This window comes from Aquarana catesbeiana, linkage group LG03 (assembly GCF_042186555.1).
Source record: "Aquarana catesbeiana isolate 2022-GZ linkage group LG03, ASM4218655v1, whole genome shotgun sequence".
Lineage (NCBI taxonomy): Eukaryota > Metazoa > Chordata > Amphibia > Anura > Ranidae > Aquarana > Aquarana catesbeiana.
Window position 1 is genome coordinate 471,856,230 of NC_133326.1, and position 14,793 is coordinate 471,871,022.

General features: G+C 40.5%; 1 protein-coding gene across 32 annotated transcripts in view; it reads left to right on the plus strand.

Annotated features, from left to right (window-relative positions):
• LOC141132486 (protocadherin gamma-A4-like) overlaps positions 1-14,793 on the plus strand; it is a 489,967-nt gene that overhangs the window by 334,113 nt on the left and 141,061 nt on the right. Inside the window, exon 1 of one of the 32 annotated variants that reach the window (XM_073620919.1) lies at positions 8,957-11,517. The exons of the other annotated variants lie outside the window; for them this stretch is intronic. Within the exon in view, the coding sequence (XP_073477020.1) occupies positions 9,094-11,517 (2,424 nt within the window). The 5' untranslated portion in view covers positions 8,957-9,093. Of the gene's footprint in view, positions 1-8,956; positions 11,518-14,793 lie in introns of those variants that run through there. 32 annotated transcript variants of the gene reach the window in all.

A 14,793-nucleotide genomic window follows, 5' to 3' on the forward strand; every position in this document is an offset into this window, starting at 1 on the left:
AGTTGTGATGTTTTGCAGTGATCGCATCCTTGGTTTACGTTCTACCATGGACACTGCATGGCAATTGTGTGTTCTTCTATTTGCATGAATTTCCTATGGGCACACTAGCTTTTCGTGCACCCCAGAAAGCACAGGTGCAGTATTTAACCTTGCTACCTGCAGCCTGTCAAAGTCTATGACAGACTGAAATTGAATCATGCTTAGAGCATGATTCATAAAGCAGGCATATCCTGAATAGCATTGGCCCTACTGGGTACATAGGAAAAACAGAGGGAACTGCACTTCTGTTTTGTTTTTTTTCACACATAAATTCCACCATGGCACCTTACAGCTATGCATTCTGCCCATGGAACATCTTATTGCCTGCAACAACCCATGCCACAGACCCATTCCTGCACTGGAATAGTTTGCAGGTGACATGCTGTATACTAAGGCTATGCGGGCAAGTATACAGAGGTCATGTACTGCAGGGGTAAAGGGATTGTTCATACATGGCCCCTAAGTTTCGGGGCCATTATAGGATACTGAACCAATATAACTTACATGAACCTACACAGCAGGCTCCTCCTCTGTCCTACAGATCTCTACACTGTGCATATCCTGCTGAGAGACCAAACAACAATTTGCCGGTATGCTGTCTGCATATTATCACGATTACCAGTTGATTGCTTGTATATTGTCACCATAGTTTTCTACCATATAGCCACAATTGGCTGTTTGTTGCCTGCATATTGGCATGGTTGTACAATGTAATTTCATTGTGATTTTGTTTCTACAATGACAATAAATCTTATCTTATCTTAAGATAAGATTGTATCTTATCTTATTGTCTAGATATTGCCACAATCATCTGTTTTCTGCCTGATTATTGTAAATGTCGTCAGTTTGTTTTCTGCATATTGTAATAGTTGACTGATTATTGCCTGGACATTGTGTACAATTGCCCATCTGGAACCCATGTATTGTCAGGATAGCCATTTATGTGTTGTGAAGTCACTGCTGTTTAATGGATTATAACACTATAATTTGACCCCCTGTAGGCCTGTCACTATCAAAGCATGCTGTTAATATACTTATGTTTTGTGACAGTGTACTACATGCTTCACTATTTATTTTATTTACTATATGCGCTGTTATTACAGTCTTGCACTTAAATTTGTTTATTTTGTTTTTTTTTTATTAACATGAATTACCCAGTCTATAACACATTAGGAATTCTTTACAGTATCTATTTTTGGGGTATTTCACGTCCCAGCATTTATTTAATTTCATGATTACTACTGAAAATAATTTTGATGTATAGAGGAATGTTGGCGGGGGAAGTTAAAAAATAACTTATCCCAGGTTTCAACCATACTAGTTATGCAACTTCAGTAGAGAAGTGAGTGATGTCACGTCAGGGTCTACCCTGAGCTAGAACCTGGGAGGTTATTCAGTGCCCTGCCAGTAGGTGGCAATAGACAGGCAGTCACTGGGGCTAAGCCTAGAAGTATTCTCTGGTCGCTAGAACAGATTATGGCATCATCTTGCACTTCTGATTTAGAACCATGTATGGTATAGCAAAATGAATGTATAACAAATGACACCTTTGTATTGGCTCCCTGTATGTCATAGCAACATTGCAAGTGTTTGTTGGCTCTGGAGAGTGTGTGTTTTTGTATACAGCACTCCCTGTGCGACTCAGGCAGGGCCCGAATTTAGATATTTTCATTTAGTAGGGGTTAACCTAAAACTAGCAGTGGCAGTTGTAAAGTGGGGACTGTATGTTAATGATAGGTTTTGATAGGACATATGATTTATTAATTGATTTATTTAATGTTTTATTAATTAATAAATGTATTTATTTTTGTAAAAGTCTAAAGAAAGTTTTTTTTTTTTCTAAAGATGATAAGTGAATCCAGTCAATAGAGCCAATATATAGGGATGGGTGTCTGCTGCGCTAGTTACAATTTAAAACAATAAAGATAAAAAAAATTCCCTTGAGCAGCCAGCACAATATTGATGAACAACAATGAACCTGATATGTGGTAGGTGCAGCACTCAAAGGAAATGTCCATAAAACATTTGATCCTCAAAATTGATTGGAAACAGCACACTTGATGGGGTATACTTATACTCTTACCCTCCTCTTTGAACCCCTATAACAGGGGTCAAATGAGCATTGGATATGGTAATATCCCTTGGTCTCAGCACATCACAATCAAACAGGCAAAGCAGGATCGATACAGGTACCCTGGTCTCCACACTCTGTTCCCAGTATTCATACCGTTAGATCCACACAAGTATTAATCCCATAAAACATAAAGGAATAGACCTCATGGTGCAGTAATCATTAATATGATATTATTTGTAAAAAAGTGAAGATATTGCACTTACATGATCCAAGTTTTAAAACGCTTGTTGCTGGATAAAAACTCTCAGCTCACACCACCAACAAGATGGCCGCTGCGTTCCAGCATACACTCGCGTCACGTCACACAGCTCCTCCCAACAATATATCTTACACAAACTGATTTTAAAAATGACATTCACATTAATTTTTATCTCAAGATCACATAAAGTAAGTTGAATATGTAGAAATCGTACTTATGTATATTTACATAAATATAAAGGATGTGAAAAAATATTTTAGTGTTTTAGTGTTGCAAGTCAAGTGTGAACAGTGCATTACTAGGCATAATAAATATTCACTTTTTTATTGAAAATAGAGTAACTCTTTAAAGTTTTACTCCAGCTAAATTACTTCTTTTATAGTTTTGGTGTATTGCAGGGTTGGAACCTGTCAGGTTTGTACTAGATCTTCTTGCAGGATCAACAGGTAATAACATTTTGTTGATGATTGAATGCCTAAAAGGCATATATGCTGCACTTTGTCACTAGCATTAACACAATTATTTTTGTTTTTCTGAGTCTCAAATAACATAGTTGTATTACCTGTTGATTCTGCCAGTAGGTCCTTTATTTCTTAACTTCCTATAATATGGTGTCAGTGCTGTTTATTCTGCAGTGGAATTGTACAGCAGCATTTCCTCCCTGTGGATAGGTTTGTCTTAAATAGGTATTCAATGTTAAAGTGACAAACAAGATCGTGGCCGGGATGTAAGACTGAGTGGACATGCAGTGCCTGAGCTCTACTCCTGCTGTTATCCTGACACTTATATGGACTCCTTTTTCTTCCACTGGAAGCCTCCACAAGGACATCCCGGGTTCCAAGAAGGCACTGAGTACCCCGCGGGTCCCTCCGCTGTCACTGGGAAAGCTGAGATCCTCCTGTAATCCCGCAAGTACTCCGTGCTTCTCCTCTCCCGCGGCGGACATATTGGCCACGGGGCTCCCTGTGTGCACCCTGTCGCCAGCTACTCAGGCACCTGCTTGGCCATCGGAGGCAGCTTGTTTTACCACCGCGGACATCCTGGAAGCTATTAAGGCTTATAATGATGCTGTTAAGTTCTGTAAAGATACCCTCACGATCAAGATCGATTATTTGGCCACAGACATCAGCCCATGATCTGGCTAAGTTTAGATCCAGGATGTTGGAGGCAGTGGACCGCATCTCACAGCTTGAAGACTCCACCAGCGCAGACTCTAGAGAAGTGCATGCCTTGCAGATTCAAGTCAAAATGCTCCAGGACAAAGTCATTGATACTGAGAATAGACTCAGATGAAACAACATTCAGATCTTTGGTCTACTTGAAAGGGCGGAAGGCCCTAAGCCTGCAGAGTTCTCTGAATCCTTTCTTATCCAACTGCTTGACCTCCCTGCTATGCTGTCTACGTTTTTTGTGGAGAGGGCCCACAGGGTGCCCCCCACCGCCTATTCCGGGCGCAGCACCGCGGCCTTTTCTTTTAAAATTGCTCAATTATCGTAACCGTGATCAAATTCTGGTGGTGGCCAGAGCAAAGCCAGATCTACAGTATGAGAACACCAAGATCCTTCTCTTCCCAGACTTCTCACTAGAGATTCAGCAAAGGCGCCGCTCCTTCACGGAGGTCCGCAAGAGGCTCCAGGAACAAGGCCTCAAGTTTAGCCTTCTCTATCCTTGCAAGCATGGACGGTGACTGCGACAAGTTTTTTTAAACTCCAGCGGCTGCGGCATCCTGGCTAGGTGGTCGCTAATTCTACCACCTGCGCGTTCCCTGTGTGAGATGTAATCCAACAGCTGGATCACAGCAAGTATTTGGACCTAGGCCTTATAGGCCCTGTTGGCCTACTGTTTTCTTTGACCTTGTCTTGATTTTTATCCTGGAATCTGATCGATAACCCTTATTGCCCAGGCCAATATACTGTTCCTATGTGCCTACTGTTCTTCTTTTCCACAAGATGGGATTAATTATCAGCTCCACAATAGAAGTCCATTGTTTGGGGCCAGGCTGGTTAGTCACCAAGTGATAACTGTTTCTGCTTACTTCTTAATTTTGTGACTTATTGCTGCTTCCCTATCTGACTACCTGTCCTCTTGAGTCCCCTAAAAAGACCCCCCCACCGATTCAGTGGTTTCACTGCTACCGACTGCAGTTTGCTTCCTCTGGGACAGTACTCCCTACAGTCCCATTCTCCCTTTCCTTCCTAGAGTGTGCAGTCTGAAGGACCACCAGTGTTTGCACTAACACGTTGGGCTCTACCCAAGACCTGCCATCAAACGAAGGCCTGTGCTCACAGGTCTAGTATTTAAGTTGTTGCTTGTTTTTTTTAGGGTATTGACCATTACCCGACTCTCCCCCTGTGCATTTGGGAGGTGCCGGGTACCAGTAGGGAAAGCATGTTGTGCTGGGAATGTTCTGTTACAGTTTTGGTTGTGTTAGTTTTGTTTACTGTAAATTTTGGCTTGTGCTCTATTACTGGCTATCATATTGGGTCTGTTTCAGTCCCTAGATCAGTGTTTCTCAACTCCAGTCCTCGGGACCCACCAACAGGCCAGATTTTAAGTATTACCTTGGGGAGTTGCAGACTAGAATACTGCAATCACTGAGCAGCAAGTGATATCACCTGTGATGTATTTCAGTTATCTTGCAAACCTGGCCTGTTGGTGGGTCCTGAGGACTGGAGTTGAGAACCACTGCCCTAGATCCTCCTGTAGAGTAAGTTACTCTCCTGATCATGGCATCACGTGACCGTGATACAGTATCAGTTGTATCCTGGAATGTGAGGGGCCTTAACTCCAAATTTAAGAGGGCTCTTTTATTTCAGTATGTCAAACTGCATAATCCACAGATTCTGATTTTACAAGAGACACATCTGATGAGCTGTAAGCTGATGGCTTTGAAAAACCCTGGGTGCAGAGGGCATTTCATGCCTCATACTCTACTTATGCTAGAGGGTTGTCGATTCTGATACATAAAACCCTTCCTTGTGTTGTTGAGGCAGTACACACTTACCCTCATGGCAGGTACGTACTGTTGGTGCTCACATTATGGAAGCAGCGGTATGTCATTGTTGGCATATACTGTATGTTCCTCCACCGTTCAAACCTGAAATACTGTATGCTAGTCTGGAGAGGATTACCCCCTATTGTCCTGCTAGGCTGTTACTGACGGGTGACTTTAACCACTTAAGGACCAGCCTCGTTTTGGATTTTAGGTGTTTACATGTTTAAAACAGGTTTTTCTGCTAGAAAATTACTTAGAACCCCCAAACATTATATATGATTTTTCTTCTAACACCCTAGAGAATACAATGGCGGTCATTGCAATACTTTTTTTTGCACCGTATTTGCGCAGCGGTCTTATAAGCGCACTTTTTTTGGAAAAAATTCACTTTTTTGAATAAAAAAATAAAACAACAGTAAAGTTATCCCAGTTTTTTTTTTATATTGGGAAATATAATGTTACGCCAAGTAAATTGATACCCAACATGTCATGCTTGAAAATTGCGCCCGCTCGTGGAATGGCGTCAAACTTTTACCCTCAAAAATCTCCATAGGCGACGTTTAAAAAATTCTACAGGTTGCATATTTTGCGCTACAGAGGAGGTCTAGGGCTAGAATTATTGCTCTCGCTCTACCGGTCGCTGTGATACCTCACATGTGTGGTTTGACCACCGTTTTCATATGCGGGCGCTACTCGCGTATGCGTTCGCTTCTGCGCGCGAGCTCGTCGGGACAGGGGGGTTTTAAAAATTTTTTTTTTATTTTTATTATTTATTTTAAAATATTTTATTTATTTTTACACTGTTTAAAAAAAAAAAAAAATTGTGTCACTTTTATTCCTATTACAAGGAATGTAAACATCCCTTGTAATAGAAAAAAGCATGGCAGGACCTCTTAAATATGAGATCTGGGGTCAAAAAGACCTCAGATCTCATATTTACACTAAAATGCAATAAAAAAAAAAAAAAAAAAAAAGTCATTTAGAAAAATGACATTTGAAAAAATATGCCTTTAAGAGGCGTGGACGGAAGTGACGTTTTGACGTCGCTTCCGCCCAGCAGAATCATGGAGACGAGTGAGCGCCATCTTGGCCTCACTTGTCTCCAGACACACCAGGCAGAAGGACGCGATCGCCTCCGCCGCTACTGACGGCTCCAGTAAGCGGCGGAGGGCACCGGATCGCGGCGGGAGGGGGGGGGCCCTCTCCCGCCACCGATAAAAGTGATCTCGCGGCGAATCCGCCGCAGGGACCACTTTTATCTGAAAGCCGGCCGCCGCATGAAAACGGGGATACTGAGGTTATGGCAGCTAGCTGCTGCCATAACAACGATATCCCCGTTCAAACTTGGGACGTATATAGTCGTGCGGCGGTCGGGAAGTGGTTAATGCCATCCTGTCTCCGGACCTAGATAGACCCATACCACCTAAGTCCTGCACTGGGGACTTACTGAACTGGGCTGTGTCAGCTGGTGTAACAGAAGTCTGGAGATGGAAGCACCCTTCCACCAAAGCCTATTCTTGTTATTCCACCTCTTACAATACTTCCTCCAGAATTGATTATGCATTTGCTAACCCTGCCATTCTGACTGATATTGTTGAGGCTGCATATCTCCCTGCCGGCCTCTCAGACCACTGCCCTCTGGTAATCAAGTTTAAAACTCATTCTCTTCACAATGGCTCCATGTGGCATCTAGGCGCTCAATGGATCTCTCATGTGGATATCGCAAGGGGGATTGGCGTTTCCAGAAATATGTTTTCGCAAGCCAGCTCGTTACAGCGGTTTGGTGGCTGGCCCTGGATATGACCAACTCTGCTGTGATTGTGGAGGCAGCAGTGGTCCGGTCTTTGGAGGCACTGTCAAATTTACCTTTTAGGGGGCCCAAAGCTCCCTATGGTGTAACTCCCTCCATGCTCACAACCCTCCAGGTTTGGAGGGAGGGGCTAACCTGTGATCCGAGAGCAGCGGTTTATCCAAATGCCCCCTTGTGGAATAACCCCGACTTACCACATCTTTTTGCAATCCCTGAACCTAAAGTGTGGGCCAAATACATCAAACTGCTCTCGGATGTTGCCACAGATAATTCCATCTGTTCCTTGGACCATCTTGTGTCACATTTCAATGTCCCACCCTCACACCTATTTAGATACCTGCAGTTGTCCCACGCTTTCAAAAGTCAATTCCCCCCGGAGAGAGACAATTGGCACAACCTGACCTCGAAAGGATTATAAGGTCAGACTGTGCAGAGAAGCCCACCTCTGTCTTATACGCTCATCTCCTCCAAGTCTCGTCCCCAGAGTCATGTGCACTTCACCAGCGCTGATCCTAGGAGCGTAACTCTGAAGAATGGGAGGACATATGGGATTTCCCATTCAAAATTCTTGTCTCCCTACGAGACCATCTCATACAATATAATTGCCATAAGGCATACATTACTCCCTCTAGGCTGCATAAAATGAGACCCTCCGTGTCCTCGGAGTGCTGGCGTTGTAGTTAAACTCCAGGAGAATTTATCCATGTATTTTGGTCCTGCCCTGTAATCAAGGTGTACTGGGCACAAATACTTTCTGTAGTAAGTGACCTGCTGGGCATATCGTGGCTCCATCCTCACAAATTTGTCTGTTGGGTCTGGTGGAGGAGCTAGTGCCTAGAGTGGCAGAGAGGACCCTGATACGTCTCCTTCAATTCTATGCCAGAAAAATGATTACCTTATGCTGGAAGAAACAGGCTCTGTCCTCCTTTTCTTTATGGAAAACACATGTTAATACTGTACTAACCTTGTATAAAGATACTTATTACCATCAAGGCTGTCCAACCCTCCAGAGCAACATCTAACTGAAGGGGATATGGGTAACCCCATATCCCTCGTCAAAAAATACTCCTCCCCCTTCTTCTCATCCCTCTCCTCCTCCCTCTCCTATTGTGATATCCCGTCTCTATCAGGAAGATACTGTACTGAGGTTGTTTATCTCTATTGTTTTAGATCCTTCTTGAGCATGAGCTAATATGGATAATTATTTTGTCCTGTCAAGACCAGAATGAGGTTTTGGATGTTTCCTGCTATGTATTGCTTTGCAGACCCCTCTGTGGGTACATGCTAAAGTCGCATCAGGACTTCTTTTTTCTTACATGTCTGTGTATGTTATATGTTTTATTTACAATAAAAAGATTTTTTTAAAAAGTGAAAAACAAATAAAGCCCGACTCCAGCTAACACATTTTTAAGCTGATTTTGATTTCTCCTATAATTATATTTTATGTTTAAATTATCTTCATTCATATTTATTTTTTGTTTACCACTGACTGCTTGTATGCCTTATTTAGTTTGTTATACTGTTCCAAATATCTATCGTAGCCTCTTGAGCCTCTAAGTACATACTCACATATTCATAAAAGTTATTGGAAGTAGAGCGTAAAATATTTTCAAATTTTAGAATTCACAAATGATTCAGATGTAATAGGATCTAAAATAATGTCTTGGAAAATTATTCTAAGGCACTGCAGTTCCCCAGTTCGACCTCACAGCGCCGCTGTTGGCCAATAAGGAAAACATAGGAGATCCAGAAGCACCTCTATGAGGCAGGCAGCACACAATTACAAAAAAACATAGAGCATTTCTGCATGGGATGTGACTGCTGCAGGTCTCTCAAAGAAGAAGACGTGTGTTCTGACACTTTATCTCAATTAATCTTCAAATTATTTCAACTACATTTTTCTAGCAAGAAAATAAATGACTGGCTTGAAGATGCAGCATGGACAGGCACTGCAAGGAATCAGATGGCAAGTAATGATCTCTTTATTTTTCTGGTTGTGTCATTCAGTCTCTGCTCAGATTCATTATTCCATTGCAGAAGAGATGAAAAAAGGTTCACTTGTTGGGAATTTAGCAAGAGATCTTGGAATGAATGTGAAGGATCTTTCAGTGAGAAAACTCCGTATTGTTTCACGTGTGTCTGAAAAGTATTTCACTATCAATCTGGATGATGGAAATGTATATATTGCAGAGAGGATAGACAGAGAGACACTGTGTGGGACTGCAGCTGATTGTGTCCTGACCTTTGATGCAGTGGCTGAGAATCCTTTAAATGTTTTTAATGTTAGGATTGAAATTCAAGATATAAATGACAATCCACCAAGGTTTCTCTATGAGACAATTAGATTGGAAATAAGTGAATCTACTTTACCAGGAGTAAGATTTGTTTTGCAGAAAGCTGAAGATTTGGATATAGGAATTAACGTATTAAAAGGCTACAAACTCAGTTCAAACAAGCACTTTGTCTTAGGAGAAAGAGTTAGCTCTGATGGCAGTATATTTCCTGAACTAGTTCTAGAAACGTCTCTAGACCGAGAGGCAAAAGATTACCATGAACTAATTCTATCAGCTGTTGATGGAGGAAATCCTGTTCTAACAGGGAGCACACTGATTACCATTGCCATCATTGACATTAATGACAATACACCTATATTTACCCAGGAAGTATACAAAATAAGCATTAAAGAAAATATGCCATTAAATTCTATAGTTCTGCAGGTCAGAGCAACTGATGGGGATGAAGGTGTGAATGCAGAGATTACATATTCGCTTAGTACTATGTCAAATAATATTCTGCAGATGTTTGAAATTAACCCTAGAAATGGGGAAATTACAACAAAAGGGCATGTAGATTATGAACTGACAAAACATTATGACATTTCTGTACAAGCCATTGATGGAGGTGGACTGGCCGCCCATTCCAAAGTATTAATAGAAGTATTAGATCAAAATGACAATGCTCCTGAGATATCCATCACCTCCTTGACTACTCCTATCCCAGAAAACACAGCTTCTGGTACAGTGGTGGCCTTAATTGAAGTTCATGACCAAGATTCAGGAGAAAATGGAGAAGTTCAATGTCTTATCATAGGCAATGTGCCATTCCAAATACAGTCATCTTCAAGCAATTTCTATAAGATTATTACAAAAAGTACCTTGGACCGAGAAAAAATGACATCCTACAACATTACTATTCAAGCTTCTGACAAAGGTTCACCTCCAATGACTGTTAAAAAAGTTATTCAACTAGATGTGTCTGATGTCAATGACAATGCTCCTGAGTTTGAGAAGCTGACTTACACTGCATTTGTTCCTGAAAATAATTTACCAGGAGCTTCCATATTTAGTATTCAAGCAAGAGATATAGACAGTGAAAATAATGCTAAAGTAGTTTATTCTGTAAGTAACATCAACTATGAGAAAGATCCTATGTCCTCTTTTATATCCGTTAACCCAGAAACTGGAGTTATTTATGCACAACGCACATTTGATTACGAACTACAAAAGGAATTTATCTTCCAGATCAATGCCAGAGACAATGGAAAGCCATCTCTGAACAGCAGCACTACTCTAAGAATTTTTGTAGTAGATCAGAATGATAATTCGCCCATCATTCTGTATCCATCATCAGATGCTGATCGCCCTGCCTTTGAGTTAGTGCCTTGGTCCTCTGAACCAGGTTCTTTAATATCCAAAGTAGTAGCTGTGGATGCTGACTCTGGACACAACGGCTGGCTATCTTTTATTTTTCAAGCATCAGAATCATCATTTTTCACCATTGACCAACACACAGGGGAGATCAGGACTTCACGAATGTTTCAAGAAAAAGATATCTTTAAGCATAGCATTGTTGTTATAGTAAAAGACAATGGCTTCCCACCTCTTTCTGCTTCTGCCACTCTAAACCTGATGATTGCGGATAATTTTCAGCAGATAATTCCTGAAATGACCAATCAGACAAACAAATCAGAGTCTCAGTCCAACTTACACTTCTACTTGGTAATAGCCTTAGCATTGATTTCTTTTCTGTTCATATCGACTGTGATACTTGCTATAATCTCTAAATATCGAGAATGCAAGTCTTCCTCCTCATTTGGATCTTTGGCTACAAATCTATATCCTACAGTTGATCCCAGATTTCTTTCTCAGTTTAATAATGGAACATTACAGCTTCCTTACTCATATGATGTTTGCGTAACTCTGGATTCTAGTGAAAGGGACTTTGCTTTCCTTAGACCTCAGTCCAGTGTTCCAGTAGACCATCTTATTGATACCGATGACTCTGGGATTGGAAATGAAAGCTCTAAGGATTCCTTACTTGCAGACAATATCGCATCTCAGGTATGCTTTTCAGAAGATTATATTATTAGTTAATAGAGAAACAATTTTGATCAAATTGAATTGAACATATTGATATCAAGTTAATAGTCCATACATTAAAGTGCTTATCTAAATTGTCAATTTAAATAATAAATCAATATATCTGTCTATGGGGTTTATTTAGGAAACCTGGGTAAGAAAATGAATCCAAGGGACCAATGAGAAACCCTTTTTTAATTTTCGGGATAAAGGGGAAAGTTGAAACCTGATTGGTCGTGACAAGCAACAACTCCAGTTTTTGCTCATCTTCTCGTCAGTTTCCATGATTCAACCACTAATAATCTATTTATCATCTATCTATCTATCTATCTATCTATCTATCTATCTATCTGCAATAGTTTATGACATACTTCTACAGGCCTGTTTATATTTTCAGTCATTACAATCATTAAAACTCCTGTAATTTTTTGTTTTTTTCTGCTGTCTTTTTCTTGTCAAAAGAAGTTTATTGAGTATACAATGTTATAAAGATACATAAAGTAAGTTTACAAGGATCTATAAAGTAAGCTCATTGTTTTACAGTAGGGTTTATATAGGTAAATATCATGAAATTTCAAATATTAAACATTGGGTTCACGTAAACCTAAATTAAAGATATATATCATTTCCTTAGTTACTTTTGTAGGTATTTAAATGATTTATACCTACTATACATATTGTTTACAGGTAGAGTGTATATAGGTCAAATAAATTCTGATAATGAGCTTTAATCGTAAGGTGGAGAAAAGGAAAGAGAAAGAAGAAAAAGGGTTGAAAGGTAGAGGTATGGTCCACAAGGTTGTCCCGCTCGTCAGTTTATTATTCTTTTTAGTTCTCTTTGAAGCCTTAGAATGGGTGTCTCTGTAAGTCATTTAATCTGTTACCATGGCAACAGGACAGAGTCATTGAAGTTTGACAGGAACTGTTGTTTTATCCAAGGATGCCAAAGTTTTTCAAATTTTGAAATTTGATTTTGATCGATGGCTACCATCTTAGCATGGGACATTGTATTATTCATTCTGTGAATTGTTTCTGCTAGTACCAATGTAGGAGATTTCCATGCCTTGGCCACTGTTTGTTTTGCAGCCGTTATTAGTTGGATCATAAGTTTGAATTGAGAGAGTGTTAACCATTCCGGTTTTAGATTAAGTAAAGTTAAATATGGATCTGGTTGTATTATTTTTTTAAATATTTTAGATGCAATCATGAAGACTTCCTTCCAGAAGGTTTGGATTACTGGGCACGTCCACCATATGTGTAAATATGTGCCTATTTCTGGGCATCCTCGAAAACAAAGAGCTGAGGTATTAGGTGAATATTTTGCCACTCTAGCGGGTACAAGGTACCAGCGAGTTAGGACTTTATAATTTGTCTCCAGTGCTAAGATGTTGGGTGAAGATGACTTAGATGTGAGCCATATGTTAGACCAGTCCTCTGCTGTCTTTTTCAGTTGGAAAGAGTTTTCTCTACTTCCTGTCTATTAGACACAACAGGAAGTGAGAGGAAATCTATCCAGAAAAATATATCTGTTGTCACCAGAACAGACATCCCCAATCTGAAGATATCACTTCTATTACAGTTCCAGTAACAACTCGAAAATCTTGGATTTTCGTTCACTTTCTTTCTGTGTTACAATGTAGGCTGAATACTTTATTATAACGTTCTTCTTGTGGATAGTTGCAAAAGTCTCTCTATTTTTAATTCCTAATTTGAAAATATCCAACTGTATCTTAGAAAATTTCTTTTTTCTGCCTAATAAAAGCAGTTGTACACCCCTTTCATTTTTTAGGCCTAATATCTATTAGCAACCAGGATACAAAATGTAATGCATCATAATGACAAAATGAATGCTACAAGAAGTCATATTTGATATTAAATAGTACATAAAATGTATATGTGAAACTGGAAAATATAGTTTCATATGAGTCTGCTAAAGCTGTATTGAATTGTTTAAAGCACTAGACTTCATTCAGCAAGCTATTAATGATATATAACAAGAGCTTCAGGTATGCTTAACGACAAAATTCACGCAGTCTGAGCTATCTGTTATGCAACCAGCCATCATGCAGCAGTCTGGGAACATGTGAAAGTGTACTTCCTGAGACATGTTCTGTTTAACTACTCCTCCCTCTTCTCCCTGAATCACTAATACCATTCAAACTTTCAAGGGAAACTTCAATTTGATTGGTGGCTGGGAGTACTCTTTAGTACCGATAATTCTGTATGTGAGAGACAGCAAGTTGCCTTCAGTGGGTGTGTTTAAAACATTCAGATAAACATGTTTAAAAAAATCAGAACAAGGGAAAGTATTTACTATCAATGAAAAGTGTTCCTTGTGCTGATGGCTGTAGCTTTAGCTGACATCCAAAGTCCTACTACCCCAGCAGCATTAATCTTCTGGTGCTCTGGGAGTTAATAAAGCTGAGGAAAGTGTCACAGACACTTATCAAGAGTGCTGACTATGCCCGCCCTTTCCGCCCCCTTCCTTCATTCATAGAAGGTGTACTATCGCTTCCAAGGTGGCAGACATTTCATTCATCTGCCTGTCCTTCATTCATATATAGTTTTATACTGATGAAAGCTTTAGTACCTTTTCTATAAATGGAGGAGGAGCAGAGAGGGCGGACATAGTTGTCATTCTTGGTGAGTGTCAGTCGTGGGTCATTTGGCTCTATTAACCCCCAGCAGCACCTGAAAGTTATGGCTGCTGGGAAAGGGAGCCTTATGCCTCGTTTCCACTGAGCGGATCGGTTCCGTTTGGTTCGGTACTGTACGCTATTTTGGGTGTTTTCATTATGAAAGCGGTCCATAAAACCGAACCGAACCGTTCCATTCAGGGTCCTGCTACAGATGTGGGGCCATAGAAAATGGAATGGTTCGGTTAGGGCGGAGCTATGATACATTACACTGATTGGTGGACGTGTGACGCTATGACGGCATTTTTTCTAAACCCACGTATGGCCCCTGTCGGTCCGACTTGCAGTGGAAACGCTCGCCTGAATAGGCCGGACCATTCTAGGCCTTCCAAACCGATCCAACCCGAACCGATCCGCTCAGTGGAAACGAGGCATTAGAGGACTTTGAATTTAACTAAAGCAGCAGCCATCAGCACAAGGGACACTTTGCATTGATAGTAAATACTTTCCCTTGTTCTGATTTTTTAAAGAAAAATTTTCAGTAAACTTATGCTAGGTACCCACGGGGAGCTTTTTTTTCAACACGGTAGGCTGAATTAAAAAAAACTGAGAGGCTGCCTTA